At 45.8% G+C, this 27,723-nt stretch overlaps 2 protein-coding genes across 10 annotated transcripts in view; both read right to left on the bottom strand.

Annotated features, from left to right (window-relative positions):
* The window catches only part of LOC119163139 (cell adhesion molecule Dscam1), a 187,275-nt gene that overhangs the window by 57,423 nt on the left and 102,129 nt on the right, over nucleotides 1-27,723 (bottom strand). The window lies entirely within an intron of this gene.
* LOC142772124 (cell adhesion molecule DSCAML1-like) lies at nucleotides 2,686-27,650 on the bottom strand. Its single transcript, XM_075874253.1, has 9 exons — nucleotides 26,970-27,650; nucleotides 26,116-26,493; nucleotides 23,684-23,968; nucleotides 17,691-17,819; nucleotides 16,111-16,404; nucleotides 7,930-8,217; nucleotides 4,852-5,136; nucleotides 3,145-3,438; nucleotides 2,686-2,696 (listed from the first exon to the last, which is right to left on the bottom strand). Exons 1-9 carry the CDS (start codon nucleotides 27,034-27,036, stop codon nucleotides 2,686-2,688), a joined length of 2,031 nt encoding a protein of 676 aa, XP_075730368.1. The 5' UTR covers nucleotides 27,037-27,650.

The following is a 27,723-nucleotide window of genomic DNA, read 5'->3' on the forward strand; positions in this document are numbered from 1 at the left end:
CAACCCGGCACTGTTCCTAAATGCGCATACATTGGTTAGCGTAATTACAAAATAGTGTTCTACGTTGCCAACAACCGCTAAAACAGCTTGTGTATATCGAGCCGTAATAATAACATAAGACGAACTATTTACCACCGAATTTTCATGTAAAATACCGCGTCATAAAGTTTGCAATTCGGCATACACTCGATGAAGTATATATAAACATCCTGGAAGAAATCTACAGGGGATCAACTGCTACCATATTGCTTCACAAAGAAAGCAACAGGATACCAATCAAGAAGGATGTATGGCAGGGGGATACAATCTCCCCAATGCTATTTGTCACGTGCTTACAGGAGGTTTTCAGAGGCCTAGAATGGGAACAGTTAGGGATAATAGTGAATGGAAAGTACCGTAGTAACCTGCGCTTCGCCGTTGACATTGCATTGCTGAGTAACTCAGGGGACGAATTGCAACTCATGATTATGGAGTTAGACAAGGAGAGCAGAAAGGTGGTTCTTAAAATTAATCTGCAGAAAACGAAAGTAATGTACAACAACCTCGGAAGAGAGCAGCGCTTCGAGATACATAATAGTGCACTTCAAGGTGTAAAAGACTATGTCTACTTAGGGCAGGTAATAATCGCGGAGCCGAACCACGAGATTGAAGTAACTAGAAGAATAAAAATGGTGTGGAGCTCATTTGGCAAGCGCTCTCAAATCATGAAAGGTAGATTGCCGCTATCCCTCAAGAGGAAGGGAAGGTATATAACAGCTGCATCTTGCCGGTAATTAGCTACGGAGCAGAAACCTGGAGACTAACAAAGAGCGTTCAGCTTAAATTGAGGACGACACAGCGAGCAATGGAAAAAAAAAATGGAAGGTGTAACCTTAAGAGACAAGAAGAAAGCAGAGTGGATTAGGGGACAAACGGGGGTTAAGGATATCGTCGTTGAAATAAAGAAGAGGAAATGGACATGGGCCGGGCATGTAGCGCGTAGACAGGATAATCGCTGGTCATTAAGGGTAACTGACTGGATTCCCAGAGAAGGAAAGCGGGTTAGGGGGAGGGTTAGGTGGGCAGATGAAATTAAGAAGTTTGCGGGTACAACTTAGCAGCAGCAAGCACAGGACCAGGTTAACTGGCGGAACATGGGAGAGGCCTTTGTCCGGCAGTGTACGTAGTCAGGCTGATGATGATGATGATACACTCAATATATAAGCAAGTACTGAATAATGCTTGTATCGATAACCGCTAAAATCATACGACGTGTGCCAGCCCGTTTGGCAACGTGCCCGAGCACATCATCTGCACGGGCAATAAACATCAGTAGATATAGTCTCATTTCATCGTCGCCGTAAGAAATGCACTTTTCGCCGGTTTCTCAAGGAACGATAGCCATAAGTAGTACGCAGCGCGTTGCGACGGTGTTCTTAGGATGAGATTGAGGACACATTGGAGGATAAGCTTAGTATCAATGCATCACAACAGCTTGAATTATGTCACTTGCTTAAGCCTACGTGTCGGTCAAGAGGCTTTGACGCTCTTTCAGTAGAAATGCCGCACACGAAGTCATCACTTTAATGCCCTGCGGCGGCGGTTTCACAACGGTGCAAGAAAAACGTGAAAGACATCATCTGTACAGAATTTTTGGGCAATCATTGAGCGAGTGCTAGTTCATGACGATAATTATGTTCAGATGTACGACACCCGGTAAGCCTCGGTAATAGCAGCTCTGCGGTAAGAGAGAGGAAGGTCCGTTTGTATTCACGTTCAAGCGGCTAAGATGGTCAAACCTTTTTCGAAACCTCCACGAAATTAAACCGCCTGTAACGGTCAAGACTATACGACCCTGGACGTCGCAGAGTAAAAGTTCAAACAATAGCTCACACGTTCCCTTATGCGTTTGCTTAAGAGAATTCGATCGTGAAATACGCTTAATATTCCTCTATTACACTGACCCTCCCCCACCCTGCCCACGTGACGTCGTAGTGACGTCACGTGTTGACGCCATCGTTGGCGACTTTCTGCATTACTCGAGGGCAGCGTCTCCAGTGCCGCGCGGCGCAGCAGCCAGCCCCGCACAGGAGTGGCTGATCGCCTGGAGTGCTGATCGCCTAGAGCATTACGGTGGCACGTCAGTATGTTGAAGCGGCCTGACGGTTACTTCGTCAGGCAGTGACAGTATGCTGAGCGTCATAAAAAGTTTCCTGTTGCATATTCGGCGTGGCTACGTTGCGGTGCGCCGTGCTGTCGTCAAAACTTTGATGAATCGTGGAAATCAACATTCCTGATGATGATGATGATGATGATGATGATGTTGATGATTTTTGTGTTGTTTAACGTCCCGAAACCGCCATATGATTATGGGAGACGCAGTAGTGGAGGGCTCCGGAAATTTCAACCACCTGAAGTTCTTTAACGTGCACACAAATCTGAGCAAACGGGCCTAGAACATTTCCGCCTCCATCAAATCAACATTCCTGACGCGTGTGCTGGAGAAACCGATGCAGCCAGCTGCATCTGAATTTTTCGTGTCCTCCTGCGTCTCGCCGATTAAGAGCATTAATTTGCAAAACACTTTATCATAATTAATATAGCTAATTCTGCGAGGGTCATAAAATATCCAATATCAAATGGTCTGTCGACAGGACTACCAGCAGCAAGTCAGGCTGACGGGAGGCCAATGAGGAGGCGCAAGTGTTAAAACATACCTGTGCAAAAAAAAGTAAACAAAAACTGCAGTGGGGCTCAAACCATTGACCTTAGCCATCTTTTATGTGCCGCGCTAGCCAACTACGCAACAACTGCCGATGTGTTCGGAGGGTTTAACAAGACGAAATTGTATTGTTTTCACGCTGGACGTAAATTTAACATTCTTTACTTTTACCGTAACTTAAACGGCTTCTATCGTCACCTAGACGTATACCGCTAGACACGCGGACTATTCAAACAAAGCGCCTAACCGAAAAAGTGCATGACGTCACTTCCGTGCGACGCAGCAGTTGTGTGGATGCGGGTCGTGCGCCGCAGCAGTCTCAGCCTTATTCGAGTTGACGCTGACGGCCACTTTTCGTGTCTGATGAGGCATCTTAGGCTATCGTCTTAGTAAACCTCATACAGGCGATACTCGTGAAACGAAAGAAAAAAACAAACATTTACCGTGGACTACTAGCGCAGCTGTGACGCTGTCACTGCCGAAACGGTTCCTCGCAGTGCAGGTGTAATTGCCGACATCCTCCGCCCGAAGACTCGCGATGCGCAGTGTGGCGCTGCTCTTAGACGGCCTCGTCACAGACACCCGGCCTCCCGCGTCCTTCGTCACTTCGTTGCTGTCTTTCACCCACGTGATGAGGTATGGTCCCTGGCTGCCTTTCTTCACCACGCAGGTGACGATCACTTCGTCGCTCAGGGCGACGTCCGAAGGGAAGGACAACTCGCCCACTTTCGGTGGCGCTGGTATAGGTAAAGGTGTACAAGATGTACTTATGAGCAGTCAGTTTCCGAGTCGTCGGAGAGCAATGAAACAAACCATGCATCGACAAAAAAGCCATGCGGAGAAGATGGTTCTCCTTACCCGATTCGTTCGTTGCGGCCGTTTTGGTGGCTAGAAGTACGATCAACGCAAACGCGCATGGATTGGTCATTCTATTAGGGGGCAGGTTGATCATCTCAGTGGAGGAAAGAAAAGAGCCAGTTCAAGATTCTCAGAGCTGGCTGCAGCGAGTCTGCGCCGGGAGAGCAGTGTCACTGAGTGAAGCTGAGTGAGGAACGTTGTTCTAAACAGACCACAGAAAACGAAAGTGCTGGACAACTAGCGCCAGCTGGTTGCTGAGTGGCGCACTATGCCGTCTAGTTTCGAACAGAGGCGCGTGGACGAAGGGACGCATATGTTCGATAAAGTGGAAGGCAACAAGTGAACGTCGTTACACGTGCATTATGGACCTATTTGTAATGATGTCGTTTGAGGAGTGCGAGAAAACGATTTCTTATGAAAGTCAAATAAGGCTGCGTTAGTTGTCTCAGTGATATAAAAACAACTGCTCAGAATCCCGTGAACAACCGTGTAGATGTCGCGGAAGAAGAGTAAAAGATAGAGTTAAGCGTCTGCTGTCTTTATTTTTACTTATAGGTATTACAGTTTCTTTTTTTTTTTATCGCACACAGTGTTCTTATCTATAAACCGCCAAGACTTCGAATTCCTGTGTATACTGATCGAGTCACTGATACCTTGCAGGGAACATTCTAAAAGGCTCATGCGCAAGAGTATCTCAGGCCGGGAGTTTTCAAGGCTGGCGACGCACTTGTAGTAGCAATTTATCTATATTCACAATTTATTTCTACCTATTTCAACCGGGAATGCTGAAATACTCTGTAAAGAACACAGTCGTGATGGTATGAACAACATTGTGACAGCTTGTCTAAGCTTATTAAGCAAATCAAGTTTGTTATACAGTCAGTGAACCGGCTAGATCGATCGTCATTCACCAGCTCAACCGTATGATCTAATACCGCTAAGCAATTTAGTAGTATGTTGGCAATCCATTATTATAACAAAAATGTGTGTGCGCGCGCGCGCGTGTGTGTGTGTGTGTGTGTGTGTGTGTGTGTGTGTGTGTGTGTGTGTGTGTGTGTGTGTGTGTGTGTGTGTGTCGCAGAAACTGGCCCGTCCCGTATAAAAATACCAGTAGTGCCTTCCCAACCCCCTCCTACCACCTTTTTTTGTAGACGTAAGCAAATATATATCCGACGCCACGAAACGAGCACATCACTCCGAAACAACCCAAACCATTAGCGGGCGTCCATAATTCGCTATACCGATTATCTCATTATAACGGAGCCTAGATAACACGTGATTCACAAGTTCACCTGTAACGAGAAGTGACAGCGTGAGGCTGTCCGTGCCGTATCGGTTCGTCGCCGTGCAGCTGTAGTTTCCGACATCCTCAACGCGTATCTCCTGAATGTTCAGCACCGCACTTCTGGGCTTGAGCGAGACGGCGATGCGGTCGCTGTTGCGCACTTCTTCGCCGTCTTTGTGCCAGCCAATGTCGAACGGGCCGGACGAGCCCTTCGTCACTAGGCACACTGCTGCGGTGTCGTCTCCCACGGAGACTTCGCTCGGAAATCCAGTGCTCTGTAACTTTGGTGGAACTGTAACGCGGTACACAAAACGCTATAACTTCCGGTAAATATTCGAAGAGGAGCTTCATTTTAATGCTTCATCATTCAAATCAGCGCGTTTGCATTCTTTTCTGCTATACTGTGTTATTACTTTTTGGCTGCTTATTTCGAACTTTTTGTCGTGACGGAATCGAATCTGGCAGTCGCGCATGTAATAATTTAGTGCAGTTTGAGAACTTTGGCTTTTGAATACTTTGTACAATCTAAACGATGGTCTTGCACGCCATCGTTTCAAGTTAAATAACTCACCGTTAGAGGAACGTCCCAAGAAAAATCCGTGACTAAATTAATCTAGACTGCGAATATATTGTGCCTAGACTATCTCATTCACTTTAGAGGAAAGAAACTCATGACCTACGGAGAATTAGCCTATATATACTTTCCGTGACGAAAATTTGCACTCTGGCCTCTCCGCATATTTATCTACGTGACGTAACTGATGCTAACTTTTCCGGAATCGAGGCCGTTTTCGCAAGGAAAAACGGTTCTGAACGTGGCAACAATAAAGGCTTTGATTTATTTTGAATTGAAATTAGCTGCCATACTAAACATTATAACATAAAAATACACAAAAGTAGGCGCTATTCAAATGTGTGACGTCACAACAGGCAGTTGCATCAAAGTCATGACTCATGACTCTCTCGACAACTGTATTTTGTTCATAGGGATTTTTTATCTTTCGCTAACTTAATTAAAGATATCATGTCACATAAAATCATAGACAAACGTTACTGATTCCTGCAAATTAAAAGTTATAGTATGGTAGGCAGGCAGTATAACAGTTTTATTCAACTTCAACAACCACTTTAAGCCCTAGTAACGAGAGTTAACTGAAACACCATTTGTAGAATGTATCAAGTCATTCAGAAACATGCACTTTCCAAGGAGCTGCGCGAACTCTAATCCACAATTGTAATCGTTCTGACTATCGGTATTCTCGACAGTATACAGCATGCAACGATCTTGCTGTGGAAAAAAAAAAAAAAATATGTGACATACTTTAAAATGTAGCGCGTATTTCAAGTAACGTACAATCGCTCACCTTGTGAATTGGCACCCGTGACGAGAACGCCAGCCACCGCGAACACGAAAGTAAACATATAGTTCATAGTTGAACGCGATGATTTACTTCAACTCTTGATACTGGTGTGATACTTGGTACGAAGACGTCTACCACTTCGCGGCGGAGAAACTGAACGCGCAAGGCGCTTAGTGGCGTCGGGAAAAGTTCGGCAATGCCAAAGGCACGGACAACTAGCGACGCCTCGTGGATATGTCGGAAACCACATACGCGCGACCGGCTTGTGCGTTGGTTTTTGAAATCGGCAAGTGTGACCAGTCCACTTGGCTTTGTGCGGCTTACGAGCGCTTAGTTTTTGTGCAATAATGCTGCACAGCAATTCCGCGAAATGGTCGCATGTTTTTTGCTGCAGTTGGCAGCGATTTCATTGAGATTGCATACTTATTTTTGCATGTGTCGTGGAAATGTATCAAGGACGCCGCGTGGCATGCTTCACTGTGTGAGTTTAATGTAAAGGAGCACGTTCACCATTTCGAGCTGAAATAGATTAGAAATGGAACGTTATTCCCATCGTCTTCTTGAAGTCATCTCATTGAAGATGCCTCACAGACGCTTGATGTCTGATTTGCGACACAGAAATTACAATCCAGCTTCGGAAATCACTTGCAGGTACCTGCGGATCTGGTGCGGCCGCTTAGTTGTGTAGGTGATCGTATTTCAAAAGAAATTTAAAAGCCGAAACACGTATGCTACAAACGGTCTCCTTCATCTCGTTGGTGTTATGGGCGATTATACATGCCCATAAATCAAACGTGTTATTGAACCGTACAGACTCAATGGTTCCGTTATCGCCACGGAGGATCCACTCATACACTACTATACCGGTACGTTCCATGTTCGGCCATCCATTCATCGCGTTGCGCAGCTATCGAACTATAGGTGCGCGCCAATGTTTAAAGCAACAATCGCGGTTTCTTCATTTCTTTTTCGCAATAATTAACCAGCTTATAGTCCCTTACGATACATCATGACTTCCTATTGTCGGACATTCGCGTATCAAACACATTGGCGTTTTAGCTGAAGTGTGCCGGCCCATGTTGAGTGTAAGCACTGGCTTCACCGATTAATCAAATAAATTGAACCACATGGCTCACTTTATATATATATATATATATATATATATATATATATATATATATACCATAAACAAAAGTGTTGCTGGTGTCCGGCCTTCATCATGATTCTGATGAAGGCCGGACCCGCGGCCGAAATGTCAATGAAATCACTTCGTACGTGCGTCTTCTTCACTGCGGATATATATATATATATATATATATATATATATATATATATATATATATATATATATATATATATATATATTTATATATATATATATATATATTTAAGTATTTTCAAATGCTACATACACAGTGATTGTTCTCAAGCAGTTATGAGTTAGGACGAAATAATCAATATTTCAATCAATCAAATATCAATATTAGAACAAAATAATCAATATTTCAGAAACTGTGTCCTCATTTCAGTCATTCTCAATATGAGTATCGATTCGCTTCCCTGAATCTGACCCCTAATCATCTCCTTCGGAGATGGCACTTTTTGTGTGGTAGTAGAAAGGCCATTTTACAAATGGTTACGTTAGCTGCCAGTTGAGCTTTTCCGAGCTAAGTGGACATAGCTTGAAGCTCGGGAAGAGCAAACGATGAGCGTGCCGCGGTTACCGTGGATAACGAGCCGAGCCGTGAAGCTGTCGCTGCCGAACGAATTCATCGCCACGCAGGTGTAGTTGCCGACGTCCTCGGGCCGGACGCCCGTGATCCTCAGCGCGGCGCTCGTCTTGGACTGTCCGAAGACCGAGAGGTGGCCGTCGCTCTCCACGTCCTTGCCGTCCTTCTGCCAAGTGATGCGATAAGGTCCCGACGTGCCTTTCTTGACGGCACATCCTACAATGACCTCGTCGCCGAGCGCCACTTCGGGCGGGAAAGTGAACTCGAAGACTCTGGGGGTACCTGAAAGCAGCCGAGTGAGCTCCGTTGAGCAATGCGACTAGGCATGTGAATGTTCCCGTTAAAACAAGGGCCTCGGAGATTGCTTACCAGAGTCACTCACACTTCCAGCGGCGATGGTGATGAGGATGATCACTTGTATTCCAAGCAACAAACTCGTCATTTCGTCGACCCAGGTTTCACTTGCAGATTAGAAGTGACTCAAATCGAACTGTGATCGAAACATGAGTGAGGTCCTGTGCATCACTTCAAAATTAAACTCGAAACGGGGCTGTAATTACCGGTTTTGAACCTGCTAAATGTCAAGTACTCGCAGAAGTGGCGGCCTTGGTGCGCTGAGGGGCGAACCACCACCGAGTGCTGGCGCTGAACGGCTAAAGTGCCAACCACTGGCACGCGTATGCTTGCGCCTACGCGTCAAAAGCGTCTAGTCGCGCCTGTGGAGGAAAAGGGCGTGCAACTACTGGCACGCGTCGACCACGTTGACGCCCACGCGTCCAAGGCCGATGCGCAATGTTGCTTGATCTTTTGGCTTGGAACTGTCCAAGTTCAGCACAGAACGGCACGTTCTCAACTGGAGCGGGAATGTATGTTTCAGAGGATATGAGAACACGTTAACAAGTTGATAGTGCTTCAACCACCACAGTTTAGACTATTTTAGAGGTAATTGACATTTCAGTGCCCAAAGTAACTACAGCGGTAGCACCAGAAATCAACATCGGTGCGTGTGCCGCTCCCGCGAATGAACATTCGCGTCTAGCATACTGTACGGCTATCATAGGCGTGTGCAGGGCTCTCCTTAAGGGGGGGGGGGGGGCAAAAGTTTGTCCCAGTGCCCCTCCCCAGGGCTGACTTAGCACCCCCTCCCTATTATGTTAATATATGGAATTGACATTGAGCTCCCCCCCCCCCTCCTCTCTGCGGTGAATGAGGCGTGGCTGCCTTCCTGATCAGGTTTACAAACCACCGGGTTTCTATACCTGCACTACCAAAGTTACTAACAATATCTTGTATATGCTGGTACCTTCAGTATATTTACACAACATATTTTATATCAGTCAACTTAGTAATCACGCCTGCAACTTCATGATCTGAGAGATTTAAGTCAGTCATAAGACTACAATTGAGGCCAGAGTAGCAGGCTTTCGGTTGATGTGTGTGTTCGAAATATCCTCTAACGCAACAAAGCACACCCGGTTCTTATTGACACAAGAGATATTGGTCATAAGATAGGAACCAAATACTGCGTAGAATGCCTTCGGGCATTTTCCATAGCTGAAATGTGCTCTAATGCAACTAACTGTGCCTGACACTTCATGATGTGACAGATATTGGTCAGAATATTTCAACTGAACCTTGCACTGGAAGACTTCTGGACGTTGTCTTTAGTCAAAGTATTCTCTAAAACGACAGACGACACCCAACTGTTCATGAAGTGACAGATATCGGTCATAATATTAGAACTGAAACCTCAATACAAGACTTCTGGATGTTGTCTTTAGTCAAAGTATTCTCTAGAACGACAGATGACACCCAACTGTTCATGAAGTGACAGATATCGGTCATAATATTATAACTGAAACCTCAATACAAGACTTCTGGACGTTGTCTTTAGTCAAAGTATTCTCTAGAACGACAGACGACACCCAACTGTTCATAAAATGACAGATATCGGTCATAATATTATAACTGAAACCTTAATACAAGACTTCTGGACGTTGTCTTTAGTCAAAGTATTCTCTTGAACGACAGACGACACACAACTGTTCATGAAGTGACAGATATCGGTCATAATACTATAACTGAAACCTCAATACAAGACTTCTGGACGTTGCCTTTAGTCAAAGTATTCTCTAGAACGACAGATGACACCCAACTGTTCATGAAGTGACAGATATCGGTCATAATATTAGAACTGAAACCTCAATACAAGACTTCTGGATGTTGTCTTTAGTCAAAGTATTCTCTAGAACGACAGACGACACCCAACTGTTCATAAAATGACAGATATCGGTCATAATATTATAACTGAAACCTTAATACAAGACTTCTGGACGTTGTCTTTAGTCAAAGTATTCTCTTGAACGACAGACGACACACAACTGTTCATGAAGTGACAGATATCGGTCATAATACTATAACTGAAACCTCAATACAAGACTTCTGGACGTTGTCTTTAGTCAAAGTATTCTCTAGAACGACAGACGACACCCAACTGTTCATGAAGTGACAGATATCGGTCATAATATTAGAACTGAAACCTCAATACAAGACTTCTGGATGTTGTCTTTAGTCAAAGTATTCTCTAGAACGACAGATGACACCCAACTGTTCATGAAGTGACAGATATCGGTCATAATATTATAACTGAAACCTCAATACAAGACTTCTGGACGTTGTCTTTAGTCAAAGTATTCTCTAGAACGACAGACGACACCCAACTGTTCATAAAATGACAGATATCGGTCATAATATTATAACTGAAACCTTAATACAAGACTTCTGGACGTTGTCTTTAGTCAAAGTATTCTCTTGAACGACAGACGACACACAACTGTTCATGAAGTGACAGATATCGGTCATAATACTATAACTGAAACCTCAATACAAGACTTCTGGACGTTGTCTTTAGTCAAAGTATTCCCTAGAACCACAGACGACAATCAACTGTTCATGAAGTCACAAATATCGGTCATAACATTAGAATTGAAACCTTAATGCAAGACTTCTGGACGTTGTCTTTAGTCAAAGTATTCTCTAAAACGACAGACGACACCCAACTGTTCATGAAGTGACAGATATCGGTCATAATATTAGAACTGAAACCTCAATACAAGACTTCTGAACGTTGTCTTTAGTCAAAGTATTCTCTAGAACGACAGACGACACCCAACTGTTCATGAAGTGACAGATATCGGTCATAATATTAGAACTAAAACCTCAATACAAGACTTCTGAACGTTGTCTTTAGTCAAAGTATTCTCTAGAACGACAGACGACACCCAACTGTTCATGAAGTGACAGATATCGGTCATAATATTAGAACTAAAACCTCAATACAAGACTTCTGGACGTTGTCTTTAGTCAAAGTATTCTCTAAAACGACAAACGACACCCAATTGTTCATGAAGTCACAGATATCGGTCATAATTATAGAACTTAAACCTGTAAGGAAGACTTCTGAATGTTATCTTTAGTCAAAGTATTCTCTAAAACGACAAACGACACCGAACTGTTCATGAAGTCACAGATATCAGTCATAATATTGGAACGGAACCCTGTATGGAAGACTTCTGCACGTTCTCTTTAGTCAAATTATTCTCTAAAATGACAAACCGCACCCAACTGTTCATAAAGTCAATGTTATCAGTCATAATATTGGAAGTGAACCCTGTATAGAAGGCTTTTGAACGTTGTCTGCAGCCGAAATGGCCTGCAGCCAAAATGAACGTTGTCTGCAGCCGAAACAACGCACACCCTACTCTTCATGATGTGACGGACTTAGGTCATGAGGCTGTAATTGTGCCCTGTTCAGAGGGCTTTGAATGATAAGCGTATTGGAAATATCCTGTCATGCAAGAAACCGCATCTGGCTCTTAATGATACAACAGATACTGCCATAAGAATGGAACCAAGCACTACGTAGAATGCCTCTGGGCATTTTTTGTAGTCAAAATATGCTCTAATGCAACTAACTGTACTTGAAGTTTTCATAAAAGACAGATATTGGCCATAGGGCTGCAACTGAACCTTGTAGGAAAGACTTCTGGATGTTGTCTGTAGTTAAAGTATTCTCTCAAACGACAAACCGCGTCTAACTCTTCATGAAGTCACAGATATCAGTCATAATACTGGAACTGAACCCTGCATGGAAGGCAGCCAAAATGTTCTCCAATGCAATAAATATACCCGACACATCACGATGCAACAGATATTAGCGACTAGATTGGAACCGAGCACAGCGTTGAACACTTTCGGATGGTATATTTATTTATTTTCAAATACAGCTGCTCACTGTGAGGCTACTGCAAAAGTGGCGTACATATATACAAAATGAAAGAATATAAACAGTAATATCACATTAAGTGTGCCAAGGTAAACAAATATCACTACCCTTGAGTGCACCCCTGTAATAAATGAGAGAAATAGGACATTATTATAATACAAGTGCCTCCAAAAAGTCAGACACACTGGGATTAGGAATCAAACCAAGTAGATCAATCCAGTGTTTGATAACTTTATTTGAACGTGTTAGAGAACTCTACAAATGACTTCTAAGCTGGGTGGTGATTGCGGATCAGTGCTGTGTTGAAGACTTCAGCACTTTGCTGGTAGTTTAAATATCCTTTAACATCTACAAAATGCATCTGACACTTCTTGATGAGACAGACATTGGTTTTGAGATTACAGCCAAGCACTGTGGCTTTAGCATGTCATTAATTGTCAAAATACACTATAATGCAATAAAGCATGCCAAAAATTTTTGATGGGACAGATACTGATCAAAGGATTGCACAAGAGCACCGTACAGAAGTTTTGGCAAGTTTTCCAACAGAACTACACAGAATATGCTTAAGTGAATGCGTATATATAATCCAAGTTAATGCATATACTAAAAAACCGAACAGAAATGAAGGACTCTTGGAAACACATACAAATATTCAATGTTCAGAACCATCGAATATATTGAGCTCATTACAGTCTGGAGGCACAGATAAATACAAGCACAGCTCTGAAAGGACTCATAAGTCACATGAGGTACTTTTTGCATTTCTTCTACACAAAGTGCAGTACCATACTAGTGTACCTTCATTCATTCTGTGCATACATGTGGTGATCTTCTCTTCCCACAATCGTGTCATCGTGCAGCTGATTTCAAATCAGGTGCTTCTCACAAGGTTTTCAGTTATCTGTCCAGCTGTAAACAGATCGCGCGTTATGTTATAGTAAACTGTAAAATCACGGAGAAGCGCCATTGTATGCCTACAGCTATGAGTATCAGAATGAACTACAAATTAAGAATGTGTGTGTTAGAATGCCTCCAAACAACGTATGTGCTACTGAGCGTAGCACAGAAGCAGAAGAAGCGAGAAGTGAAATAGCAGGCAATACCAGCAGCACTTAATCATGCAACTTTCTTTTTCGATCACCACAGCGACGCACGCTCGAGTTTCTGTCTTGTACGTGAATGGAAATGAGACCGCTGACAGCCCAGTGTGTCAGCGTCGCTGGTACCCGACACGAAGTCGCATCTCACTGCTACCAACCAGCGCACGCTTATGATTAGCTTGGCAACACACAAAAACGATTAGCACCGAAGCCAACGAATGTTTCCGCGTCATACAATTCGCGAATACACTTATATAAGTACGTACGTTTTCACATCACGGAAATGTGTTGGCTAGTGCGAGGTTCGCTTTCAGCGATGATGAATATTGATGTTGAAAACAAACACCAACACAGTGCAGATAAAAACTCCTCCGTATGACCTACGCGATATTTCGGTCGTCGTATATGGTGTCTATGTTGCGACGGAAACTACCGTAGAGTTTTTTTCAGCCGATGTGCCTCGCATGTGCTGGTTCATACGAACTAGATGGTAGAGGCCTGCGCTGGATGCAGATGACACCGATCTGAATTGCCTCCGCGGTAGGCGAGGGCTCACGCTCAAACCTTCGAACCTCCGAAGTATGTTCGCACTCGTTTTTAGCACAGAAAGTCACAGATGAAAGCACAAGAACACCGACATGCTCCTTTCGCTCGGCCGACGATCGCACAGGGGTCCGGCGCTAGCATAGCCGGCCGGCATTCGCTGGATTTGTCGGCGTCGCTCGAACTCGGCACGAAACCGCGTCACGCTGGTAGCACTCGCAGTCGTTCGTCGTTTCGTTGTCGTTCTAGATTACGAAGCGGTCATTCAGGAACGTTTGGAGTAGTTTTCATGCTTGCTTTCAGCACTCGGCTGTGCCTTCGAAGCGGCGGCCATTAGGCACAGCATTTGGAGCCATCGCGGCCTCTGGTTGGTTGGCGCCGCTGTACGCGTGGTGACGTAGCGTACGCGAGGCGAAATATCAAGCCCGGCTTGATCCCTCGCGCCTGCTCGCGTATTCCCCTCCGAAGCCGACGCCGAGAGGCGCATTTGACGCTTTTGACGCGTAGACGCGAGCGAACGCGTGCCAGTGGTTGGCACTTAAGTGCACCGAATGGAACGGATGCGAAGCGTCGACAACGAGACCGGCAAGCGAAGTGGACGACTAACGACATCTAGCGGACGCTTTTAGACTCAGACGCGCAAGCCACGTGCAACGGTCTCCACGTGCCCTCTGGGAGGCGCGCGTTAGAGGAGTATCTTCCGGACTCGCTCGCTGTATTTCGTGCCGACCGGTGGTACCCTCGCGATCTCCGACGACAGTGCAGCTCTGACCTACTGGACTTGCCCTACGCCATCTCCTGACGTCGACAAGAGCTCTTGTCGAGTGGTGCCCCGTCCTCGGACTCCTGTGACCGTTTTCATCTTTCTTATCTCCTCTTCACTTCCGTCGCTCGCTGTCCTTGCGCCTCGCTCTCTCCTTCCTCTCTCTACATTCACCTTTTTAATCCTTTAATCCTTCTAATCCTTTTTTAATCCTTTTAATCCCTCCTCACCTCCATCCCTTGTGAGCTACTGTTGAGGTGTTGCACCTGATGCAGACAGTTACGGGGCTCACTTTTCTCTTATTTTCCCTTTATCAACCACATAAGAAGAGTATCTTCTGTTCAAGCCGAGTACATGTGTTACTTATCATTAGAAACGATTATGTTGTGGTGTAATTACTGGGCATACAATCACAACTTTGGTCTGTCCAGAGAGCTCACGGTGCGGCGCTAGGTCTCGGCCTTGCTGTCCCGTAGCGGGAGGGTCTTGCCGTGTGCTAGGGCACACGTCTTCGAACTTTCACGAATAAAGTTTTCCCAAACCAAACCAATGACGTAAATACCAAGGGACTTCACAAAAGTATTGATATATCTTGTCGTTCGCAATCATCGTGTCTGGCAGTGAAAGCGAAACCGACGCGGTATACTTACACATCGAGTCGCATCTGTGAACGTATTTGTGGGTTCCCGTTGTAGCCATCCGTCTTCGTAGCTATAATGAAGAAATGTTCTCTAACAATGAAAGTTCAGGCGGTCTCATCTATCACAGAACAATATATGACGCAAGGCCTCGATCTCAGGGATCGGATAAGCCAATGAAAAATCGTATCTCTTGCGAAATCTCAAGACAAGATTCCGTGATCACAATTATCTCGTCTTAGGAAAGACAGTATTCCCAAGCAGCCGTAAGACAACGTTTGAGCAATTCTGTTTGCTAGTACAGTGCACATCAGCTCAACGTTATGAATCAAATAACATCTATCGGAAGTTTTACGTCTCAAAACCAAGATATGCTTATGAAAGACGCCGTAGTGGAAGACTGCTGAAACTTCGAGCTTGCGGTGTTCTTCCGTGTGCATTTACCGCGATCGTCCTGTCCACTTCGTTCTCGTGTCTCGTTTTTTGCGCTGTTATAGTTTTCTTAATTGTCTTACCGACTAGACCCCCCCCCCCCATACACACAGTACGTGGGCCACACAGTACGTGTGTATACACACAGTACGTGGGCCAACATTTCGGCTTTATAAAAATGCGACTGCCGCAGGATCGAACCCCCAACCTCCGGGTCAGCATCCGAGAACCGCAACTACTGACCCTCCGTGGCGGACTCAGCCTATAACGTTGTGCATTATTGCATGCTAGCTTCATAAGGAAAGCCGAAAACGAATTATCACTTTCAAGGCTTGAAAATGCGTCACCAATTTCGTTCAAACCAGTGTACTACCCCGTAGACAGGCGAATGCGCTAAGCAAGCTTGGTTACCATTGACGATTAGCATCGCTGATGCGCTGTCGCTGCCGACGGAGTTCGTCGCCGTGCAGGTGTAGTTGCCGACGTCTTCTGGTCGGAGGCTTGCTATGCTGAGCGCCGCGCTGCTCTGAAACAGCGCTGACATGGAGAGACGCTGCGAGGGCTTCAGTTGAATCCCATCTTTGCTCCACGTGATGCGGTACGGTCCCGAGCCGCTGCCTCTCTTTACCACGCAGAGCGCGATCACTTCGTCACCGATCGCGAGTTTCGACGGGAACGAGAACTCGCCCACTTTCGGTGGCGCTTCTGAAGAAAAAAAAAATCAGTTGCAAAAGCGACAGAATAGGAATCGTCTTGCAAGAGTCCAGTCGATCACACTTCCGTGGAAAGGGGAAAAAGATGCTTACCAGCACTTGCCGATTTCATCGCAGAATGTAGGAAAAGACAGAGCAGGAAGATTTTCAAGTTCATTTTGGCTGTTTCTGTAACACGTGCAGTCTCTGTTGGTATCAGAGACGCGCAGAATACGTTTCACGGTAACGGAGTCACTGGAGGTGCTTTCCAGAGCTGTGCTCTCTCCTACTGTGAATAGGTTCTGATGGTGACAAGCCGACCGTCGACGCTATAAACCGTGGTCGCCGAAAGCGTGGACACCTAGTGTCACCTGCCGACCATATCGAGTACTAGTAAAGTGATTTCGAATGGAGTGGCGCGGGTTTGTTCGCACTAGACCGCTAATGTGTACGACGATCGCAAGCCCGCAATGCACCCACCGGTCGGAACACGTACATGAGTGCAGCCCCCGGCACTCATGTCATTACAGTGACACGTTAATGAATTAACGGTATCGATCAATTAACGAGAATGTTTACATTGCAGCGAACGCCACTTACAGTGATTGTGGTGATTTTGGGAATGCATCGGACAATTAATCTTCGGGACTTGAATTGGGAATGTACATCTATATCTGAATCAAATGTTGGCGAGTTTTCGGGAAATTTTACTCGTTGTTTCGCAGGATACAATGCATGGTACTTCTTAAGTCTAATATAACAAAAAAAAAACGCGCGTCAAGATTATTTGGATTTCACATTGACAAGTTGCGCGCATCTATACTAGACAGTGTTTAAAGTCTTGTAAAAAAAAAAGACGTAATACCAGCACGTGGCTGAAGAAATTCGGCAAGTCGATGCACAGAATTTGCAAGAGTTTGGATAATTACATGACTGGGCTTAAGCGCACTCGATGTAGGACAAGGTCTGGGCGTCGTTTACATTCTTGCACTTGTCTTGACTTACCCCAAAAGAACAGCCAACGTTAGACGCAATGGGCAGGCGGCGCTGCCGAAATGCCCGTCTACCGTAGTGTATCAATCACTCCGGAACACCCCAATTGTTCAGCGTCAATTTCTCAGTGAAAAGCGTCCCTCCACAATATTCACCCAACTCGCAAAAGCCCTGGCTGCTTCGACCACTACAAAGTATGAGAGAAAGTCGCACGTTACACACTCGAGTTCGTGGTACGCTCAGCGCAACGCTCTGAGAAGAAACATCTAAGTGCTTTGGCTTAGCATCCGTGCACACATACCTCACCTGAAACTAGGAGAGGCAGTGTGAGGGTATCGCTGCCGAATGCGTTCTTGGCCACGCACGTGTAGTTGTCGACGTCTTCCACTTGAACGGAATCGATGCTGAGCATGGTGCTAGTAGCCTTGATGGCAACTGTGATGCGATCCGCGTTTTGAATTTCGCTGCCGCCCTTGTTTCAGCTTAGCAGAAAGGGTCCCGCAGTTCCTTTCTTTACGGCGCACGTGGCGACTGCGTCCTCGCCGATGGAGAGCTCGGCGGAGAAGCCAGAGCTACGGAGCTTCGGCGGGCCTGGAACGTTAGCGAGCGTCTCGTACATCGCAGGAACTGCTGACACCATCAACTTCACCACTCAACATTCAGAAATGCATGTGCGCTGCCTCGTGGTTGTTTTTATACGTTAGGTTGAAAACTTCGGTTGACGACGGCGTGAAAACGGCGCGACAATACGTTTAGAAGATTTGCGTGAGTTTGCACTGCATCACCGATTTTAGTCAAGGTCAGCAGTTATCTTTTTATATATTGATATGTTATCAAGCTCGACAATCTTTTACCGCATGTCTAGGTCTCGTCGTGTGACGCCTACTTGCAAGTGTCTGCGCGGTCACTGACCTATATTCTTTCGATCTGGAGAACGGCAAACTCAAAAGTCTTGGCATTCATCTCGGTAGTTGAGTAGAAGTGGGTGTGAAGCCAAATAAGGGCATAATAGATATGGCGGAGAACGCAAAATAATTTTATGTACAGGTGATTTGGTATAAAAAATAACTCCGATATCGGCATCGCGATCACTGGGACATTATTCGTTCTATGCACACAATATTTTGTTATATGATTTCGATATATACGAGTTCGATTGTACGAAAGTTGAAACGCATACGAAGCACGCCATTTACTGATTCCATAATCGCGGCAGCGAGCGCTGCAGTAGATACTTTCAAAATATTATAGTAATCGAAACATGAATGCGGCTCAAAAATTGTAGTATAGAGTGGATCCCCCGTGCTCACCTTGCGTCATTACTTGTCCGGAGTAGAGAATCACGATGCTCAACAGAGGCGCGAGCAAATTATCCATATTCAAGAAAAAAGCAGACAATGTCAGCGCCTAACGATGCGGTCAGAAAGCGGTGCGAACGCACCAATGTGTCGCCAACGCACTCGCTGTCAAACGGACTCAAGAAGCAAATCTGCCATTGCCAGCCCCACGGACAACTCGCGGCGCTCGTGGTAAGCCGTCGAACATCCGTATGCCCTCTGAGATCGGCGCGCACGGCAGCAGCGAAACCTGTGGGCGCGCCAAATCTGAAGACAGGACATTCGAACTTTACTTCCACCGCTCGCAACGGTACACACAGTGCTGCTTTTTTTTTTCTTTCTGGAGCGGGAGTTTCAAACACCATTCAGTACTGAAGAGAGGGAGGGAGAGCTTGTTTCAAGTATCGCGGAGCATTGTAGCACCAGTTCTGTGCGTCATGAAATCTAGAATACGCGGCTTGGCAGCTATGGCGACCAGCTATTGTGCACGAGACAGAGAACGATGAATATTCTCGTTGTTAAACCGGGTAGCTGCAGTGACCCTCGGCCTGGGGTCTCGCTAGTGTGACTTTACAGTTGCGAGAGCGCCGTCGGCCCGATGTATGCAGCAACACCCTTGTATTTACATTGCAGCACACGCATTATAAGACCGCCACCTGCATGTTGCAAGTTCTTCGAATTTCATTTCACGTTCTTATTAGCTACTCAGCGGATGGCTATAACGGCTTCATCTAAGCCAATGACGATACCTTGGATGAAAAAAAAAAGAAATAGAAAAAGTATGTTACGTGAACACACAGTCACAGGGATATGCGAATATAATTCAGTGCCCCCTCTTATATTGTTCATGGGAAAAACATTAGATTACAGAATACCCAATCGCCCAAAAGAGCAGGAAACTGGCCAGACGATCGAGTGTGAGTTAGAAAGGAGCGTTTATATGTGCCCACCGGAAACTGCAGTAACTATCTCTGTTATGGTAGTCCCATTGAAACAATTGATTGATATGTGGGGTTTAACGTCCCGAAACCACCATATGATTATGAGAGACGCCGTAGTGGAGGGCTCCGGAAATTTCGACCACCTGGGGTTCTTTAACGTGCACCCAAATCTGAGCACACGGGGCTACGACATTTCTGCCTCCATCGGAAATGCAGCCGCCGCAGCCGGGATATGAACCCACGACCTGCGGGTCAGCAGCCGAGTACCTTAGCCACCACCGCGGCGGGGCTCCCATTGAAACAAGAAGAAGAAATTGGCCGCAGATGCAATCGTCCATTGTGACGTTCCTCGAGCGTCTAACACAAATTAAGAGATGATTGCTCCGTGCGTTATTATTATCACGATGTGCGCACGTGCGGAGTTACACTTGGTCCACGGTGCAAGAATAATGTCTTACACCATGACATGGCCACTCCTTTGGGGAAACTGATAAATGTAGGTCGTTATTAACATTTGCAGCGACTTATTTTTAATGTTGTTGGTTACCCCAAAGTGTGTAAATGGGGCGCTTATTGCGCATGTACGGTGAGAACACACACACACACAAGAACGTAAAGATCACCAGTAATCTTCGGCCACCGAATGATGTTCGAAAATCAGAAAATGCGTCGGTGCGTCGGAAGTTATCTAGCGGGTGCTGTATACGGGATTGACGTAAATACATAAGCATGCGCCGGGTTCCCCGTCAGGGGGCGTCAAATGTTTGTCGTACGTAGGGTGTCTTGATGCCCGCGCGCTCCGCTGAGGGTGAGGACAGCCGCGTCGTCTGCTACGACCGCCGCCATTGCGCCTCCCCACCACAACTCGACCGTATGCGAAGCCCGCTACGCAACGCTCGTGTGGTGCCCTGATACGCCCGGAAACATGTGCAAGCTAGCAAGCTTTTCTTCTTATTGAAGCTTGGACATCTTTTAGAGTTAATTTTGCCTGAATGCATGCAGGCTTGCGCATGATTTATGCGCTAGAGGCAGACGCTGACTCTTTCATGTTGAAAACAAATCCCTACGCCGGTTACCACAGAGGGGATTCTAAATCTATATCGGTGGTGTCGTTTATATGCTTTCTTTGTTAGTGTTCATTATTATCTGAGGCTTTTACGTTCTAAAATGACGCCTGATTGCAGGACTGCAAAAATTTTGACAATCAGTTTTTTTTTTTTTGCCTGCACTGACACAGTACATGGGTGTCCTCTGGTGTTTTACGTTATTCAAAATGAGACCGCCGTGGTCTAGATCGAAAGCGTGAGCCTCGCGTCAGCAACCGAGCACCGTGCCCATGGTACCACTGAGGCGGACGCCTTTCTTATTGCATTAACTATTTCTCCACGATCTTCTCATCGCACAACTTGACGTTTTTTTTTTTTTTTTTGCGACATAGCGTGTTCATTCCACACAGCGGTGCCCCGTCTTGTCTTTATGCATCTTCTTTGTATGGACGCTTCGCGAGTACAGTTTGCATAAGCACTTGCGTATGATCCCTGATAGCTCACAGTATTAATAAATAAATTATTTACTTAAGTAATAATGCGTGCTGAAAGAGTTTAAATACTGACGGTGTGTGTGTGTGCGTGTGTACACGCCTGCAGTTTCCCCTATTATCATCCAGTGTAGAAATAATTTATTTTTGTGCATTAATGCAGCGCTGCCAGAAGCGATTCAAATTATACGCTCCATGGCAGAATTCACTGAGTACTGTCACTAGTTGCTTCGCAGTGGTCGTAAATGATTAAAAAAACATCAATTGCGTAACGATTCGAGACAGGACGAAAAGAAAACTTGAAGTACAGGAACAATGAAAAAAATTTGAACTGCACACATTCTTACAAGGGTCATCACACCAGCATAGAAGACGTACCTAAACCGAGGAAAAGATCGTAGAAAGAAAGAACCTGTGTGGCTTTGTGATGGTTTGGGCGCTCGAACGGTCGGTAATCGAATTCCGGCCGCAGTGGCCCCACTTCGATGGAGATGAAATGCCGGAGTTCTTAAACTTAGGTGCAAGTTACATAAAAACACCTGTTCAAAATTTCCGAAGTCCTCCAATGTATACCGCGTCTCTCGTGATCATATGGTGATTCCGGAACGTACACACACTCTTTAAACTTCAGTGGGTGCGACACCGCCACTGCGCAAAGCTTTATTCCCACAAATGAATATTACGAAAAAAAAACAAGGATATTATCTGCAAAGAAACACGTGTAATGTATATTCAATAATAAAGTTCTCATCGCACATAGTGAAACCAAGAATGAAGGGCAGATACAGTACCAACCAAGAGCAGCAAGCAATGTTTACGATGTGAAATACGCGATTCATGCACACGAGAATCAAGCATACAGCCGTCAGCGTGTCTGTTGCTTACACGAAATTGGTGCCGGTGCAAATTATGCATGCGGAATACCGGCTGGAAACTTACGCTGTGAATGGATGATCTGTTTGTCGGATGCCACTTGTCATGTTTGATTTTCACTGTTGAAAAGGCCTTCATTTCGGGTCTCTTAGGAAACGATACAGCTTCCAGAGTTTCCAGAGTGCAATGATTAGTGCCCTGCGGCACGCAATATCCGCTACGGTGACGGTAGCGAGCGCATTAAACCGGAGAAAAGCGAGCGCCAGCACAAGTATTCGGGCGCAGCGAACACGCAGAAGTGACTGAGTGGAGCCAAAATGGCGGCCATGCCGCTGCTAAGGCCGAGGAGGCGGCACCTGCCCTTACAAAGGCTGACACCACTCTAAGCGGGGGCGCGCGCATCGAGGCACTCTAGTCGTACGCCCCCCCCCCCCCCCCCACACACACACTCTGTCGTGTCAATGTATGAAGCTAACTTTGCATTCCTCCCCTGTGCGCAAGCTTATGCGTAAATAGTATAAAAGAGAACATTGTTAGGTGAGTGTTAACATAAATCTAAATCCAGCCATGTTAAACCAGCGGTACTGGAAACTGTAATGTCCAACGTTCCAGCACTGTGGCAGGGTAGCGGACCTGTGCCACATGGTGTGAGCGGTTCAATTTGACGTAAAAATCGAATCCATTTCGCAATCCCTCGGAGGAGCAGAGGGAAGTGATTCTGGTCAGCGATGACCCTAACCACCAGCAGCTCAGCTGGCGCAGAGGGACCAATGCGACAAAGATTGTCCTACCAGGCAGCCGAACCGTGCGAAATAAGAGGGTTATGGTGAAATAAAGACGTTTTAAATCGATCCATCGGTTAATTAGAGCTAATGGCATTGAACTCCTTGAGTCACGACGGAAGACATTTAGGCTTAATTTTCTTTCTCAACTTCTTCAAAGACAAACAGCACTAGACCCTACACAGTACCTGACACCCATATCGACAAGGCATACGAGACACCATCACCCCGGAACCCTAACACCTTATTTTGCACGGACAGATGTATTTAAATTTTCTTTTTTTCCACGAACAGTGGAAGAATGGAACCTTCTAAACTCTGTATAAAGATTCAATTTGGTTGATTTACTGTGTGTAAACTGAGTGTTGGGTGTGTAAACCTGTATTTGTATGTTGAATTCTTTTCTTTTTCCTTTTCTATGTGACTTGAGTGCCTAACATGTACTTACTACTTGTACCGTGCCCACCTGCTTGGACCTGTGAAGGTCTGCAGTATGCTATAAATAAAATAAAATAAAATAAAATAAAATAAAAATAAATCCGCTGCTGCTGGATCGTCCAGTGGCAATCAAAAATGACAGCCGCTCGGAAGGAGCCGGCTCACACCATGATTTTCATTATAATAATATCCGGGGTATTACATCCCCATACCATGCTTACGAGGACATGCTTACGAGGGACGCTTACGAGGGACGCCGTAGTGGAGGTTCCGAAAATTTTCGAACACCTGGGGTCCTTTAGCGTGCACGTGAAGTCAAGTACACGCGGTCTCCCAGCATATGCTTTCAGAAACAAGCGCGCGCCCGGCAAATAAAGGATGTTGCGGTTACCGTGAACCAGTAAGGCTGCCGTGACGCTATCGCTGCCGTACTGGTTGCTGGCCGTGCACGTGTAGTTGCCGACGTCCTCGGTTCGGAGGCTGGCGATCCGTAGCGTGGCGCTGCTCTTGGAGTGGCTGGACACCGTCACTCGGTCGTCACTTCGGACCTTTTCGCCGTCCTTGAGAAATGCGATGCGGTACGGACCCGAGCTGCCTTTCTTCACCACGCAGTTCTCCATCACTTCGTCGCCCAGAGACACGTCCGACGAGAAGCCGAACTTCCCAACTACGGGAGCTGTCGGGACGCGCAGAAAAGCCGTTGCTGCATTGCTGTCGCGCGCTTACGATATGAACATGACACACATTTTACTAGTACGTGAAGCAATAAAGAGCTCAAGGAGCAAGCGGGACTGATAAAACTATTTGCAAACAAGGTAACCTATGGTTTATTCGCTTGAGCCGACGTAACGCGAGCTTACATCGATTGTTGCTGTGAAATATGGCTGCAACAAACGTAACAAAAGATAATTCCACATGAAAAAGTCCCATATTGAGCTAAATTGTTGAACCTTTCCACACAAAAAAAAAAAAATATTCCTCGTTTGATAAATCAGCTATATAGGGGCTATTATACGGTTTGATGTCGACAAATGTGCATCTGGAATACGGCCGAACGGCGGCAACTGGCAAACGTTCACGCATTTCGAATTGAATTATCGAACCCATACGTCTTTCCAGAGTGACAGACTTGTGGTTCAGTGATCGACATTTATATGGAAATTTTCAGTCTCGGGAATAGCCAAATTACACCATTTTTTATGGAATACTCGCCTTACTTCAGTTAATGTGTGCACCTAGCATATATGCAGTACCGTGTTCGTGCGTCAGAGCTGGTTTAATTAAATGCTGGTGACAGCTTTCATAAAAGCTTTTGATAAAGTAAAAAATAAAAGCTCTTCTTCATCGTGAAAACTGATCTAACTGATATATAGTTAAACTTTGTTATCGTAAACACAGCACTCAGCGAAAGTTGTGGGTTCGAATACTTATGTTCCAAACTTACCGGCAGCGCTGGCGGCAAGGGCGTTACAGCGACATAGCAACGCAATGAAGCATATCACGCAGCCGACCACCGTCCTCGAAGCAGTGTTCAACATCGCGCAGTTGATGAGCCGAGTATTAGCCGTACAGGCTTCAACGTCCCAGCGCAGATCGCAGAGGGAAACCTACGCGACGGGCGACGTGCCCGGGCAGCTACTGGAGCGACAAGGAGCATCGGGATCGTACATGAAAACCTCCCCTTGCGCGTTTTGCGGGACACGTGGCGCCATCTGGCCTTCACTTTGAATACTACCTCGAGACCAAAGAGATGGCGCTTTATTTGTTCACCATGTCAGGCGAGATCGGAAGTAGCAGTTGGTGTCCAATAGAGGCGTGATGTTATGAGTGAAGTGTGCTGTGTACAGCAATAGTCAAGACAACACTTGAACACAGCAGTGACCCTTGAGACGATAGGCGTGCGCAAGGGGGGAGAGGGGCGGCCCCTTCCCTACTCAGCTAAGGGGCCAAGTTGTTTTACACCCGTAATGACACTCGAGAGACGTCGTCACGGGTGTCAGCTTGATGCAGCTGCGCGGCAAAACCAAAAGGTGTTGTCAATCCTGTCAGCTGAAGGTTGTAGCGTAGTGCGGAAAGAACGATTCACCTAAAGGCCATAGTTGCACCAATATTAGTAAGACGGAGGGGAAGTCAGTCGGTAGCGTTAGCATTAATTCACTCCAAGACAGACAGAGCGTTTAACCATCATCTAGTGCATCAGAGATGACCGGAGGAACGCAGAACGTCTGCTGTCATTAACTGCCCGAACACAGACCTCTCGTTACTCGTTCAAGCTCGCTCCGTAGACGCCAGCTTTAACGAGTTGTGCAAGTGTTGGCGACTACGGAACAGTGTGAATGCGACTACATTCACATCCGCGCTTACCTATCAGTCACACAGAGAGTGCGAGGTGATTGTCAAAATGATGGTGACTACACGAGGGCGGTGACGTCACAATTCAACATTAGCAATTGAGAGCCAATGGCATTCGATGTTGCCGAAGTATGGTATACGCTATAAATGTACGGACCATATTGCAAGTATATTGAGGCTACTATATTAAATTACGAGCATTACGCGGTGGCGTCCATTATATACAGTTCCATTGGAACACCACTTGCCGAAGCATAGTTTGGCTATAAAGCGACCATATTTCAAGCAGCCCCAAGTAATGGTGAGTCTAAATGACATGCATTCCGCAGTGTCATACCGATATATTTGTCTTTTAATCTCCCCACAACCATGAAGTAGAAAGACTTTTGAGTGCGTAACGACACAACATTGTCAAAATATCAACAAAGGTTTCTTTCATTGCGTAAAGTATTGCATACTGACAACGCCGACCACACTGCGATCGAAAGGTGAATGTGCACGACGGATGTGTTCTATATCTGACGTTACGGAGTTGCTTTGGAAAGTGAGGGGTGAAGGCTTCACCTGTGACTACCAGCGACATGGTCAGGGTGTCGACGCCGAATTCGTTCGCCGCTGTGCAGGTGTAGTTGCCGACGTCTGCTACTCGAACGCCTTCAATGCTGAGAAGAACGCTGCTCGCTTTGTTGACGACGGTGATTCGGTCCGTGTCGCCCACTGCGTCGCCGTCCTTGTGCCAAGCCATCTTGTAAGGTCCCGATGAACCCTTCTTGACAAGGCACGTCGCAACTGTATCGTCTCCGAGTGATACTTCAGTTGGGAATCCAGTGCTTTTTAGCTTGGGAGGCGCTGAAAACGTTCAGTAGGAGACTCTCTACAGTCGAAATATGAGAACGAAAAACTGAATATTTGGCTAATGGGCCGCGCACTCCTAATAGGCTGAACTATTGGACTTCATTTTGAAGAGCTCACAACAAGACGATAATGCTCACGAGAAACTAAATATAAGGGTGCTCGCTTCCTTCTTTTAATCTTTCGATGTTTTTGTTTCTTTAATGACAAGGCCGAACAGTAGCTTACACGCCACACCGTGCATTCCAATATAATTACTTTAAACGCCAACTTCTGCGCGCTTAGCTTGGCAAATTTTGTTAATCCATGGAATGAGCCAACTTCCACGGGGAATGCTGTCATTCTCATTAACAGAACTTTTGAAACACGTTTCAGACGAATAAATGTCACTCAGTCATCGGTAATTGCAAAGAGAAGCCAACTAAAATGTTTCATTAAGGTCTCATTATGCAAAAGTGAAAGTAAAAGCTCACCTTGTGCATCGCCTGCAGTAATGAGAACTAAAGTAGCTAACGTAGAAACCACCAGCTTTCTCATCATGGACTATTGAATTCTCACACTCGAGTTTTCGGGCACGCAGCACACAACTAGACACTCGCGACGTTTCAGCAGACACGTCAATGAGCCGGCGAGCGCGATTTCCTTCGAAGAGCCACTGAAAGGTACAAAGACGGCGAGAAATGGACAACTAGCGGCACCTCGCGGGCGTTTTGAGAAGCTCAGTCGATGTCGCGCGTTTTCGATGGTCTTCGAGTAGCACTTCGTGATACCCACGTCCGGGTGGTGTGTTTTGCAGATTTGAACAACTTTTTGCGCTTACTTATTAGCATTCTGTGCTCGATTTGCGGTGTGCATCTCGTTTCGTGGGTGACACATTTGTGAGCGTTCATTTATTGCGAGGCTGCCTACCTTCTCTTCCGCTTTCTGTGGGGAGCACCTTGTGAGTAAAGTTTCACTTCTGAGGTGGGTAAATGCTTCCGTTTCCTCTTCAACTACACTCCAAGAAAAAAAAATAGGTGCATTTTTTTCTTACTATAAATGGTGGGTCCTGACAGACGTGCATCTGTGAAGAGACACGTGAACGCCATCGGGGCTCACAATACTCTCGAAAACATGGTTAAGGTGCCTCTTTAGAGGCGCTTATGCACGGGACAAGTCAGGACATCATATCATATACTTCATTTCTTCTTAGAGGTCTAACATGTCGAAGCATCAGTGTAGCACTTA

The sequence above is a fragment of the Rhipicephalus microplus genome, chromosome 9 (genome assembly GCF_043290135.1).
Source record: "Rhipicephalus microplus isolate Deutch F79 chromosome 9, USDA_Rmic, whole genome shotgun sequence".
In the NCBI taxonomy this organism is placed as follows: Eukaryota; Metazoa; Arthropoda; class Arachnida; order Ixodida; family Ixodidae; genus Rhipicephalus; species Rhipicephalus microplus.